This window comes from Arachis ipaensis, chromosome B10 (assembly GCF_059453495.1).
Source record: "Arachis ipaensis isolate K30076 ecotype BB chromosome B10, ASM5945349v1, whole genome shotgun sequence".
Classification (NCBI taxonomy): domain Eukaryota; kingdom Viridiplantae; phylum Streptophyta; class Magnoliopsida; order Fabales; family Fabaceae; genus Arachis; species Arachis ipaensis.
The window spans coordinates 125,750,849-125,765,061 of NC_142435.1; the positions used below are offsets into that span (position 1 = coordinate 125,750,849).

The 14,213-nt window shown below is 39.2% G+C and overlaps 1 protein-coding gene and 1 non-coding gene across 2 annotated transcripts; one reads left to right on the top strand and one right to left on the bottom strand.

Moving 5' to 3' along the window:
* The first annotated feature begins 3,707 nt into the window (after nucleotides 1–3,707).
* LOC148581626 (small nucleolar RNA R71) lies at nucleotides 3,708–3,815 on the top strand. Its single transcript, XR_015899283.1, has one exon. It is a non-coding gene; the product is annotated as a small nucleolar RNA R71 (small nucleolar RNA).
* Nucleotides 3,816–12,456: 8,641 nt separating this feature from the next.
* Nucleotides 12,457–13,159, bottom strand: LOC148581627 (uncharacterized). Its single transcript, XM_088492912.1, has 2 exons — nucleotides 12,992–13,159; nucleotides 12,457–12,918 (listed from the first exon to the last, which is right to left on the bottom strand). The coding sequence occupies exons 1-2, from the start codon at nucleotides 13,157–13,159 to the stop codon at nucleotides 12,457–12,459; spliced, it is 630 nt and encodes a 209-aa protein (XP_088349038.1).
* Nucleotides 13,160–14,213: the final 1,054 nt, after the last annotated feature.

A 14,213-nucleotide genomic window follows, 5' to 3' on the forward strand; every position in this document is an offset into this window, starting at 1 on the left:
ACTTAGAATTCAGATAGTGTTATTGATTTTCCTAGTTCAGTATGTTGATTCTTGAACACAGTTACTTTATGAGTCTTGGCCGTGGCCCTAAGCACTTTGTTTTCCAGTATTACCACCGGATACATAAATGCCACAGACACATAACTGGGTGAACCTTTTCAGATTGTAACTCAGCTTTGCTAAAGTCCCCAATTAGAGGTGTCCAGGGTTCTTAAGCACACTCTGTTTTTGCTTTGGACCTTGACTTTAACCACTCAGTCTCAAGTTTTCACTTGACACCTTCACGCCACAAGCACATGGTTAGGGACAGCTTGGTTTAGCCGCTTAGGCCAGGATTTTTATTCCTTTAGGCCCTCTTATCCACTGATGCTCAAAGTCTTGGATCCTTTTTATTACCCTTGCCTTTTGGTTGTATGGGCTATTGGCTTTTTCTGCTTGCTTTTTCTTTTTCCTCTCCTTTTTTTTCGCAATTTTCTCTTCTCTCTTTTTTTTTCTGTAAGCTTTTGTATTCACTGCTTTTTCTTGCTTCAAGAATCAATTTTATGATTTTTCAGATTATCAAATAATATTTCTCCTTTTTCATCATTCTTTTAAGAGCCAACATATTTAACATTCATAAACAACAAATTCAAAAGACATGTGCACTGTTCAAGCATTCATTCAGAAAACAAAAAGTATTGTCACCACATCAAAATAATTAAACTAATTTCAAGGATGAATTCGAAACTCATGTACTTCTTATTCTTTTGTAATTAAAATATTTTTCATTTAAGAGAGGTGATGGATTCATTGGACATTTATAACTTTAAGGCATAGACACTTAAACACTAATGATCATCTAGTAAAGACACAAACATAGACAAACATGATAAGCATAAAAACCGAAAACAGAAAATAAATAGACAAGGAGATTAAGGAATGAGTGCACCTTAGTGAGGGTGGCGTCTTCCTCTTCTTGAAGAACCAATGGTGCTCTTGAGCTCCTCTATGTCTCTTCCTTGCCTTTGTTGCTCCTCCTTCGTAGCTCTTTGATCTTCTCTAATTTCATGGAGGATGATGGAGTGCTCTTGGTGCTCCATTCTTAGTTGTCCCATGTTGGAGCTTAATTCTCTTAGGGAGGTGTTGATTTGCTCCCAATAATTCTGTGGAGGAAAGTGCATCCCCTGAGGCATCTCAGGGATTTCATGGTTAGGAATTTCCTCATGCTCTTGTTGAGGTCCATGATCTCTTGTTTGCTCCATCCTTTTTTTTAGTGATGAGCTTTTGAGATGAATCTCTCCATCTCCCATGACTCAGAGGTGGAAACTTTTGCTTTCCCTTTTCTCTTTCTAGATGTTTCTCTGGCCTTAGGTGTCATAAATGGTTATGGAAAAACAAAAAGCAACACTTTTACCACACCAAACTTAGAAGGTTTGCTCGTCCCCGAGCAAAAGAAGAAAGAAAGTAGTAGAAGAAGAAGAAAATGGAGGAGATGGAAGGAGAATGTATATTCGGCCAAGGAGGGTTTTAGGTGGTTATAATGTGTGAAAAGGAAGGAGTGATGGTTTGAATTTGAGTGGGTGGGTGTAGGTGGGTTGTATGATGGTTTTGGAGAAGAGAGTTATGAAAAGGTGTGAAGATGAGAGAAGAAGTAGTGGGGATCCTGTGGGGTCCACAGATCCAGTGGGGCCAAGGACTTAACATCCTTGCTCCAATTAGGCGTGTAAAATGCCCTTGCTGTGCAATCCTGGCATTTAACGCCAGATTACTGCCTGTATCTGGCGTTAAACGCCTAAATGTAGCCTGTTTCTGGCGTTTAACGCCAGGTAGATGCTTGTTTCTGGCGTTAAACGCCAGACAGATGCTTGTTTCTGGCGTTTAAACGCCAGAATGCTCCTCCTCCAGGGTGTGCTATTTTTAATGCTGTTTTTCATTTTGTTTTTTATTTTTCAGTAGTTTTTGTGACTCCACATGATCATCAACCTAATAAAACATGAAATAACAAAAAGAAAATAAAATAGATATAATTAAATAACATTGGGTTGCCTCGCAACAAGCGCTTCTTTAATGTCAATAGCTTGACAGTGAGCTCTCATGGAGCCTCACAGATAATCAGAGCATTGTTGGGACCTCCCAACACCAAACTTAAAGTTTGACTGTGCGGGCTTTAGTTGACTCTGGAGTGAGAGAAGCTTTTCATGCTTCCTCTCCATGGTTACAGAAGGAGATCCTTGAGTTTTAAACACAAGGTTGTCCTCATTAAGTTGAAGGATCAACTCTCCTCTGTCCACATCAATCACAGCTTTTACTGTGGCTAGAAAGGGTCTTCCAAGGATGATGGATTCATCCTCTTCCTTCCCAGTGTCTAGGATTATGAAATCAGCAGGGATGTAAAGGCCTTCAACCTTTACTAACACATCCTCTACTTGTCCATAAGCCTGTTTTCTTGAGTTGTCTGCAATCTCTAATGAGATTCTGGCAGCTTGCACCTCAAAGATCCCAAGTTTCTCCATTACAGAGAGTGGCATTAAGTTTATTCCTGACCCCAGGTCACACAGAGCCTTCTCAAAGGTCATGGTGCCTATGTTACAAGGAATTAGGAATTTACCAGGATCCTATTTCTTTTGAGGTAATTTCTGCCTATCCAATGCATTCAGTTCATTGGTGAGCAAGGGAGGTTCATCTTCCCAAGTCTCATTACCAAATAATTTGGCATTCAACTTCATGATTGCACCAAGGTACTTAGCAACTTGCTCTTCAGTAACTTCTTCATTCTCTTCAGAAGAAGAATACTCATCAGAGCTCATGAAGGGCAGAAGGAGGTTCAATGGAATCTCTATGGTCTCTAGATAAGCCTCAGATTCCTTTGGTTCCTCAAAGGGAAACTCCTTATTGGTTACTGAACGTCCCAGGAGGTCTTCCTCACTAGAATTCACGCCCTCCTCCTCCTCTTTGGGTTCGGTCACACCAAGTAAGGTTATGGCCTTGCACTCTCTTTTTGGATTCTCTTCTGTATTGCTTGGGAGAGTACTAGGAGGAGTTTCAGTGACCCTTTTACTCAGCTGGCCCACTTGTGCCTCCAAATTTTTAATAGAGGACCTTGTTTCATTCATGAAACTTAAAGTGGACTTAGATAGATCAGAGACTATATTTGCTAAGCTAGATGGATTCTGCTCAGAATTCTCTGTCTGTTGTTGAGTGGATGATGGAAAAGGCTTGCTATTGCTAAACCTGTTTCTTCCACCATTATTAAAGCCTTGTTGAGGCTTTTGTTGATCCTTCTATGAGAAATTTGGATGATTTCTCCATGAGGAATTATAGGTGTTTCCATAGGGTTCACCCATGTAATTCACCTCTGCTATTGCAGGGTTCTCAGGATCATAAGCTTCTTCTTCAGAAGATGCCTCTATAGTACTGTTGGATGATTCCTTCAATCCATTCAGACTCTGAGAGATCATATTGACTTGCTGAGTCAATATTTTGTTCTGAGCCAATATGGCATTCAGAGTATCAATTTCAAGAACTCCCTTCCTTTGAGGCGTCCCATTACTTACAGGATTCCTCTCAGAAGTGTACATGAACTGGTTATTAGCAACCATCTCAATGAGTTCCTGAGCTTCTGCAGGCATTTTCTTTAGGTGAATGGATCCACCTGCAGAATGGTCCAATGACATCTTTGATAACTCAGACAGACCATCATAGAATATATCCAGGATGGTCCATTCTGAAAGCATGTCAGAAGGACACTTTTTGGTCAGTTCCTTATATCTCTCCCAAGCTTCATAGAGGGATTCACCTTCTTTCTGTCTAAAGGTTTGAACATCCACTCTAAGCTTACTAAGCTTTTGAGAAGGAAGAACTTGGCTAAGAAAGCTGTGACGAGCTTATCCCAAGAGTTTAGGCTATCCTTAGGTTGAGAGTCCAACCATATTCTAGCTCTGTCTCTTACAGCAAACGGGAAAAGCATAAGCCTGTAGACCTCGGTATCAACCCCATTAGTCTTAACAGTATCACAGATCTGCAAGAATTCAGTTAAGAACTGAAAAGGATCTTCAGATGGGAGTCCATGAAACTTGCAGTTCTGTTGCATCAGAGAAACTAATTGAGGTTTAAGCTCAAAATTATTTGCTCCAATGGCAGGGATTGAGATGCTTCTTCTATGTAAGTTGGAATTTGGTGCAGTAAAGTCACCAAGCATCTTCCTTGCATTGTTATTCTTTTCGGCCATGTCTCTTTCTTTTTCAAAAATTTCTGTCAGATTTTCTCCAGAGAGTTGTGCTTTAGCTTCCCTTAGCTTCCTCTTCAGAGTCCTTTCAGGTTCAGGATCAGCCTCAACAAGAATGTTCTTATCCTTGTTCCTGCTCATATGAAAAAGAAGAAAACAAAAGAAAATATAGAATCCTCTATGTCACAGTATAGAGATTCCTTATGCGAGTAGAAGAAGAAAAGAATAGAAGAAGAGAAATCCGAACACAAGGAGGAAGAGAGTGTTCGAATTTTGAGATGAAGAGAAGTGTTAGTAAATAATTAGAAGGAGATGAGAGAGAGAATTTCGAAAATTAAATAAAATAAAATGAAAATATTTTTTGTTTTTAATTTAAAATTAAAATTAAAATTTGAGAATTAAAAAGAAAAATTAAATTAAATTAAATTAAAATTTAAAACAATTAGTTAATTAAAATTGAATTTTGAAAAAGAGGGAAGGGATTTTCGAAAATTAGAGAGAGAGAGTTAGTTAGGTAGTTTTGAAAAAGATAAGAATCAAACAAAAAGTTAAGTGGTTAATTGAAAAAGATTTGAAAATCAAATTTGGAAAAGATAAGAAGTTAGAAAATATTTTGAAATTAATTTTGAAAAAGATGTGATTGAAATTTATTTTGAAAAAGATTTGAAAAAATTTTTAAAAAGATTTGATTTTGAAAATTAAAGTTGATTACTTGACTAACAAGAAACAAAAAGATATGATTTTGAAATTCAAAGATTGAATCTTTCTTACTAGGCAAGTAACAAACTTAAAATTTTTGAATCAATCATATTAATTGTTAGCATTAATTTCGAAAATATGAAATAGAAATAAGAAAAAGATTTTGAAAATAAATTTTGAAATTTTCGAAAATATTAAGAAGAAATTTGAAAAAGATTTGAATTTTGAAAAAGATTTGAAAAAGATAGAATTTTTAAATTGAAATTTTGACTTGACTCATAAGAAACAACTAAATTTTAAAAAGTTTTGAAAAAGTCAACTCAAATTTTCAAAATTTATGAGTGAAATAAGGGACAGATATTTTTTTATTTTTGAATTTTTAATGATGGAAGAGAAAAATATGAAAAAGACTCCATGCATGAAAATTTTGGATCAAAACAATTGATGCATGCAAGAACACTTTGAATGTTAAGATGAACACCAAGAACACTTTGAATGTCAGATGAACACCAAGAACTTATTTTTGAAAATTTTTAAGAAAAGAAAAACATGCACGACACCAAACTTAGAAATTTTCAATGTTGAGACATTAATAATTCAAAAATGCATATGAGAAACAAGAAAAGACACAAAACAAGAAAATATGAAGATCAAACAAGAAGACTTACTAAGAACAACTTGAAGATCATGAAGAATGCAATGCATGAATTTTCGAAAAATGCAAGAAAGAGATAAACATGCAATTGACACCAAACTTAAAAACTGACACAAGACTTGAATAAGAAACATCAAATTATTTTTGGTTTTATAATTTTATTAAATTTTTTTGTATCTTTTCAAAAGTTAATTGGAAAAAGAAAAATAAGGATTTCAAAATTTTTAATAAGAATTTCAGGAATCTTACAATGTTAGTCTAAAGCTCCAGTCCAGGAATTAGACATAGCTTACTAGCCAGCCAAGCTTTCAGTGAAAGCTCCGGTCCAAAACACTAGACATGGCCAATGGCCAGCCAAGGTTCAGCAGATATTGCCTACCTCCCATGTATACAACAACTATGTGTGTAACTGCCAAATGGGTGAAGATCAACAAGCTCTTGTGATGATAAGTTGAAACCCCGGTCCAAAAGATTAGACATGGCTTACAGCCAGTCAGGATTCAACAAATCATCATGAAACACTATCTTAAAACTTCTGAAGAAAAATATATTTTTGAAAATATTTATTTTTATATTTTTTTTTGAAAATTTTTCGAAAATAAAAGAGTAAAAACAAAAAGGTTCAAATTAAAATAAAATTACCTAATCTGAGCAACAAGATGAACCGTCAGTTGTCCAAACTCGAACAATCCCCGGCAACGGCGCCAAAAACTTGGTGCACGAAATTGCGATCATCAACAATGGCGCCAAAGACTTGGTGCTCTCAAATGTGAATCACACTTTGTCGCAACTTCGCACAACTAACCAGCAAGTGCACTGGGTCGTCCAAGTAATAAACCTTACGTGAGTAAGGGTCGATCCCACGGAGATTGTCGGTCTGAAGCAAGCTATGGTCACCTTGTAAATCTCAGTCAGGCAGATTCAAATGGTTATGGTGAATTGATAATAAAAACATAATCAAAATATAAACTAGGATAGAGATACTCATGTAATTCATTGGTGAGAATTTCAGATAAGCGTATAGAGATGCTTTCGTTCCTCCTGAACATCTGCTTTCTTGCTGTCTTCATCCAATCATTCCTACTCCCTTCCATGGCAAGCTGTATGTAGGGCATCACCGTTGTCAATGGCTACATCCCATCCTCTCTGTGAAAATGGTCCAATGCGCCGTCACTGCATGGCTAATCATCTGTCGGTTCTCAATCATACTGGAATAGGATTTACTATCCTTTTATGTCTGTCACTACACCCAGCACTCGCGAGTTTGAAGCTCGTCATAGCCATCCCTTCCCAAATCCTACTCGGAATACCACAGACAAGGTTTAGACTTTCCAGATCTCTGGAATGGCCGTCCATGGGTTATAACTTATACCACGAAGACTCTAATATCTCGGACTCGGTCCCCTGTATTAGATATCTAAGAGATACTCATTCTATCTCATCTTCATGTAGAACGGAAGTGGTTGTCAGGCACGCGTTCATAGGTGAGAATGGTGATGAGCGTCACATAATCATCACATTCATCATGTTCTTGGGTGCGAATGAATATCTTAGAATAGGAATAAGCTTGAATTGAATAGAAAAACAATAGTACTTTGCATTAATTCATGAGGAACAGCAGAGCTCCACACCTTAATCTATGGTGTGTAGAAACTCTACCGTTGAAAATACATAAAAACAAGGTCCAGGCATGGCCGAGAGGCCAGCCCCATGATCTAAGAACTAAACATCCCAAGATGAACAAAAAAGATGTAAATACAATAGTAAAAAGTTCTATTTATACTAAACTAGTTACTAGGGTTACAGAAATAAGTAAATGATGCAGAAATCCACTTCTAGAGCCCACTTGGTGTGTGCTTGGGCTGAGCATTGAGCTTTACACGTGTAGAGGCTTCTCTTGGAGTTGAACGCCAGTTTGTAACCTGTTTCTGGCGTTTAACTCCACTTTGCAACCTGTTTCTGGCGTTTAACTCTAGAATGCAACATGGAACTGGCGTTGAACGCCAGTTTGCATCGTCTAAACTCGAGCAAAGTATAGACTATTATATATTGCTGGAAAGCCCTGGATGTCTACTTTCCAACGCAATTGAGAGCGCGCCATTTGAAGTTCTGTAGCTTCAGAAAATTCACTTTGAGTGCAGGGAGGTCAGAATCTAACAGCATCTGCAGTCCTTCCTCAACCTCTGAATCTGATTTTTGCTCAAGTCCCTCAATTTCAGCCAGAAAATACCTGAAATCACAGAAAAATACACAAACTCATAGTAAAGTCCAGAAATATGATTTTTATTTAAAAACTAATAAAAATATACTAAAAACTAACTAAATCATACTAAAAACTATGTAAAAATAATGCCAAAAAGCGTATAAATTATCCGCTCATCAGTAGCCAAAGACCTTTTAGAATGCCTGGCCAAGCAAGGACACCTCGACAAGTACATTGGGGGCCACATCCAAAAGCGCGTCACACCTTCCACAACAAACGATTCCTCTGAACAACAAAACCGAGGAAAAGAGAAGGCATCTTCAAGCCAATACGAAAGACCACGAGGTATAATCAATTGCATTTCAAGAGGATACGCAAGTGGAGGATCCTCAAGTTCGGCAAGGAAAAGATCGTTCTGAGCAATATGCTCGGTAAACGGACCACAACAAGATGCTGAAGTAACTAATCAACAACCACAAGTTACTTTTACACACGCCGACTTCAACTCCGGCATACCAAATTTGGACGACCCTGTGGTAGTCACTCTTCAGCTAGGGGATTTATTGGTAAGAAAAGTACTCTTAGACCTCGGGAGCAGCGCCGACGTTCTGTTCTATTCCACATTCCAAAAAATGAAGCTCAGCGACAACATGCTACAGTCAACAGGAGGAGACTTGGTCGGATTCTCAGGAGAGCAAGTTCCAATACTGGGTTCAGTGTGGTTACAAACCACACTGGGTGAGCATCCTCTTTCAAAAACATATGATATTCAATATTTAGTAGTTGATTGTTTTAGTCCATATAACCTTATCCTTGGCCGACCTTTTATGAACAAGTTCGGCACCATTTCTTCTACAGTTCATATGTGTGTTAAGTTTCCCCTGCAGAACGATCAAGTTGTAACAATCCATGGAGATCATAAAGAAGCACGACAATGTTACAACATCAGCATGAAATACCAAAATCGACCAAGGCAACAAGTCAACAATGTCGACCTCCAGCAAAACAGCCACACACTCGCCGACCTTGATCCAAGAGCTGATTTCCTTGAACGCCCAAAACCATCCGACGACCTACGGAAAGTATATTTTAACAATGACCCTAACAAATTCACTTATGTAGGTACGTCAATCAGCAAATCAGAACTACAAGAAATCACAACCTTTCTACAAAATCAAGCCGATCTTTTCGCATGGACACCTTCAGACATGCCCGGCATCGACCCATAAATCATCAGTCACAAACTAGCAATAAACTCGGCAGTCCGACCAGTTCAGCAAAAGAAAAGGAAACTCGGCGGAGAGAAGAGAAGAGCGTCCCTAGAGGAAACACAAAAGCTCATCAACGCTGAATTTATCAAAGAAATCAGATTTACTACCTGGTTAGCAAATGTGGTAATGGTAAGAAAACAAAACGGTAAGTGGCGCATGTGCGTCGACTTCACTGACTTAAACAAAGCATGCCCTAAGGATTCTTACCCTCTACCATCCATAGACTCTTTAGTAGATAACGCCTCAGGTTATGCTACCTTAAGTTTTATGGATGCGTATTCAGGGTATAACCAAATCCTCATGCACCCCTCCGACCAAAGTAAAACGGCATTTATTACTGATTTCGGTAACTATTGTTATAAAGTTATGCCATTTGGATTGAAGAACGCAGGTGCAACTTACCAACGACTTATGGACAAAGTCTTCGCTAAACAGATCGGCAGAAATATCGAAGTCTATGTGGATGATATGGTCGCCAAGACAAAAATCGGCAATAACCATATCAACGACCTTACAGAAATATTCGGCCAAATTTGCCACTACAACATGCGACTCAATCCCGAGAAATGTGCATTCGCCGTTCAAGGGGGTAAGTTTTTAGGATTTCTACTAACACGCAGGGGAATAGAGGCAAACCCAGACAAGTGCCGAGCAGTTCTGGACATGGCCAGCCCGAAAATAGTCAAAGAAGTTCAGCGCCTTACAGGAAGACTGGCCGCGATCTAAAGATTTGTTCCTTGCCTAACTTCAACATCTATACCTTTTTTCCAAACAATAAAAAAGAAAACCAAATTTCATTGGAACGACGATTGTGAGAAAGCTTTTTCCAAACTAAAAACAACTCTCTCACAACTGCTGATTTTGCAAAAACCCCTCCAAGGGGAAGATTTATTTTTATATCTATCAATTACTGATTGGGCGATAAGCTCAGCTCTTATTACAGAAAGGAACAAAGTTCAACATCCGATATATTTTGTCAGTAAAACTCTCCAACACGCTGAGCTCAACTATCCGAGGATAGAGAAGCTCGCGTTAGCTCTGATATTTTCGGTGCGACGTCTCCGACCTTACTTCCAGAGCCATGTTATACACGTCAGAACCGATCACTCATTAAGACAAGTATTACACAAACCAGAAATCGCAGGAAGGCTTATAAAATGAGCAGTCGAATTGTCTGAGTTCGATATCAGGTACCAATGCAGAAGACCAATCAAGTCCCAATTCTTGGCAGATTTCATCGCCGAGCTTACAATACCATCAGAAGAAGACCATACAAAGCAATGGACTTTGTATGTGGACGGTTCTTCCAATAATGGGGGTTGTGGAGCTGGAATTCGTCTGGAGACCGATGACGGCTTCATCCTGGAGCATTCCATACACTTAGCTTTCAAAGCCAGCAACAATCAATCCGAGTATGAAGCACTAATCGCCGGACTCCGACTATGTCTGGATCTCCAAATCTCAGCGATAAAGGTATATTGTGATTCTCTACTAGTAGTACAACAGGTAAACGACCTTTTTCAGGTAAAAGATCCTCTCTTATCAAAATATTTACTATTAGTAAAGAAATTATCTACAAAATTTGCCAAATTTGAAATACAACATATACCACGCGAACAAAATCAAAGGGCCGACATTTTATCTAAGCTCGGCAGTACGCAATCCGAACTATCTATGCTACATCAATTTACCATAACATCTCCAACTGTTTGAAAAATGTGTTAAGTGTTACACAGGAAACAGATTGGAGGACTGACTTCATACAATATTTACAGACAGGTGATATACCAGAAGGGATAGAGAATACTAAAAAGTTCCAACGACAAGCATCTTCCTTCACAATACTTAACAGAACACTGTATCGACGAGGATACACTCGCCCATTGCTAAAATGTCTCAATAATTCAGAAGCCGAAATAGCATTAGCCGAGACACATGAAGGCATCTGCGGAACACACACCGGTGCTCGGAGTTTAGCAGCAAAAGTCCTCCGAGTTGGCTTCTTCTGGCCAACTTTAAACCAGGATAGCCAACACAAAATCTGGACCTGCAACAATTGCCAGAAACACGCACCACTGATACACATTCCGGCCGAGCAACTACATCACTCTGACATCAGTTGGCCCTTCAACCAATGGGGTTTAGATATACTCGGTCCGTTCCCTACGGCACCGGGCCAGGTAAAATTTCTCATCGTCGGCATCGATTATTTCTCAAAATGGGTGGAAGCCCAACCTTTGGCAAAAATAACATCTCAACAAATGATTTTATTCGTTTGGAAAAATATTGTTTGCCGTTTCGGCATACCTCACCATATTATCACTGACAATGGTCGCCAGTTCGCAGATCATAAATTCCACTCTTTTTTGCAGAACCTCAAAATTAGGCAACATTTCGCCTCTGTTGAACATCCTCAAACAAATGGATTAGCCGAGGCTGCAAATAAGGTCATTCTACATGCGCTAAAGAAAAAGCTAGATGAAGCCAAAGGACTCTGGGCCGAACTGATACCTGAAGTCCTTTGGGGGTATAACACCACCCCACAATCATCAACAAAAGAAACACCATTCAAGCTAGTATACGGCTCGGAGGCTATGATACCACTGGAAGTCTCCCAAAACTCGGTCCGAACACAACTCGAAAATCAGGAAGAAGTTCGGAGAGCCGAACTCGATACCATAGAAGAAGTAAGAGACCTCGCCACACTACGGCAGCAAGCGGCACACACGCACTAGCTCGTCAATATAACAAAGTAGTCAAGAGCAGATCATTTACAAAAGGCGACTTAATACTTCGGAAAACAGAAATTGCTCAGAAACCACCATCACACGGAAAGCTCGCAGCTAACTGGGACGGTCCATACCGAATATCAGAAGTCCTCGGCAAAGGAGCATACAAACTAGAATCAATAGATGGTAAACTCTTGCCTAATACATGGAATGTTTCTTCCCTAAAGAAATTTTATAGTTAAAAAGCAGGGACAGGCTGGTACTCTTTTTCCTACTACCAAGATTTTATCCCAAAGGGTTTTGCTTGGAGAGGTTTTAATGAAGCTAGCCTACCTGCACCTTTGTACTTAGAGGTTCAAAAATTTCAAATGTATAAGAGACACAGATTATCTTGCTCTCTATCAAATAAATACGCGTATGATATCGTCAAAACAAAAATTCTATCCATACAGCTCAGACAAACTCAAACACTCGTCTAGCTACAAATTGCCAATATTCGGCAATCATATCAACCCCAACAGAAATATACTCGGAATACTTTTCGGACAAACAAGCACAGCTTTTTCTAAATGAAAAAGCACTACCATCAAACGCAAACAAACAAGTCCAATAAACAAAGAGTTCAACAGTGACACAAGTAACTAACTATTACATATGACAAAGCAAAAAATTCAAAAAGCTTTTGAAATAACACATTAGACATTATCAGCCTCATCTTCCACATCACCATCATTCTCGATCAGCTGGCCATCACGCACGATCTTTCCAGGGTCCATGCCGGAGAGATCAGCCTCTGGTGCCAGAAACTTCACCTGTAACCTTGCTCTTTCAAACCCTTTCACAAAAGAGTCCAAAATTTCATCAGCCTTTTTCTTCTCCATCTCCTTAAATTGAGCAGTAACCTCAATTAGGCGAGATTGCATGCTCGCCAGATCACTTTCCTTCTTCTTCAAATCCTCGACATCTCTGACATAACTTTCTTTTGTCTCCTTCAACAACTTCTCGGTGTCAGTTAACCGAGTCTGAAGCTCGGCAGCAGCAGCTTTGCTCTTGCTCAACTCCTCCTTTAACAAAGAAACCTCACCCTTTTCTACTAAAAACTTCTTATACTTAAACTCTTGGCTACGCCCAAGACTGGCAAGACGCAGCCCAACAACCTAAGACATAATAATATAAAAAGTTAACACAAATTCTCAAAACAAATAAAGAATAAACAAGGTCTGCCACTACCTGCATATACTGTCCGATCGCCATATCACCAACTTCTTTTGCAAGAGAAACATCAGCCGAGGATTGGCAATACTCGTCCACCACAGCCATATACGGATACTCTTTTTCCCACACAGAAAAGCCCTCACTATGCTCGGAAATTTCATGAAGCTTTTTATGGTTACCCATGAAGCTTGTATTTCTTCCAAAGGGACTACATGTTCCTTTTCATCAGAATTCTCAAAAAGGTCGACAACATCAGACTTCCTCTTTTTTACAATTACCTTTGTCCGACCCCGAGGAGGTTGAGTAACCTCTCCAGTCGCAGCACCCTTTTCAGCATTAGAGGACGACACTTCTTTCTCCAAATTCTTATTCTTAAAACGCGACCTTAGAGACGCAGCCGAAACACCGGGATATTTTCCACCTGCCAAACACAGATCATGTTAAATATCCCTGACAGAATAATAAATACATCAGAAAAAACCCTAACACTCACCCAAATACTCTAAAACAGTATCTTTATCCTCCTCCCACTTCAGCAACTCATACATCGAAATTAGATTTCTACGATCAATATTTTCCACCAAAAACTCAATCAAACATACATTCCTCGGCGATATCACCTCTGGGCCGAGTATATTTTGGGGTTCCGAGCACCAAAAGAGCGGAAATTTCTCAGCCAGATTTTCGTCAATGAAAAAAGGAAAATCCTTTTCCAACCCCCTAACTTTGAAATACATCTCCTTGAAATCTTTAAAAGAAGATTTATAAAGCTTGAAAATCCCAAAACCTGGGGTGCTATTAAAATTTATCCAACCCCCTTCCACACCCTTTTAGCTTGGAATAAGGAAAAGAAAAGATCAACGGTTGGCACCTCTTCAAGAAATTCCATGAGAATTTCAAAGGATCGAAGGAACGCCCACCCATTTGGATGAAGCTGTGATGGAGCACAGTTTAACTGCTTCAGAATCTGACACTCAAACTCTGTAAAAGGTAACCTAACCCGCAACTCTTCAAGGACACAACTGTGCATATAGAAGAACTCAAATCCCCTTTCCCGGTGATAGACCCTATCATCAACGCTACATGGTAACAACTCAACTTGAACTCCAGAGCTAACCCTCACTATCTTAGTTACATCAACCTCTTTCACCGCTGCTTCATCAGAGAACAACGAGACCCGAGACTTCACATCCTCCCCTACCCAATCATAGGACCAATCTACCTTATCCTTTTTCTC

Bases quoted from the DNA above. Each gene is read 5' to 3' on its own strand.
- LOC148581627 (XM_088492912.1), bottom strand. From the start codon at position 13,159: ATGGGTAACCATAAAAAGCTTCATGAAATTTCCGAGCATAGTGAGGGC. The intron at 12,919-12,991 runs GTAGTGGCAGAC...ATTATGTCTTAG, and splicing joins CGATCGGACAGTATATGCAG to GTTGTTGGGCTGCGTCTTGC.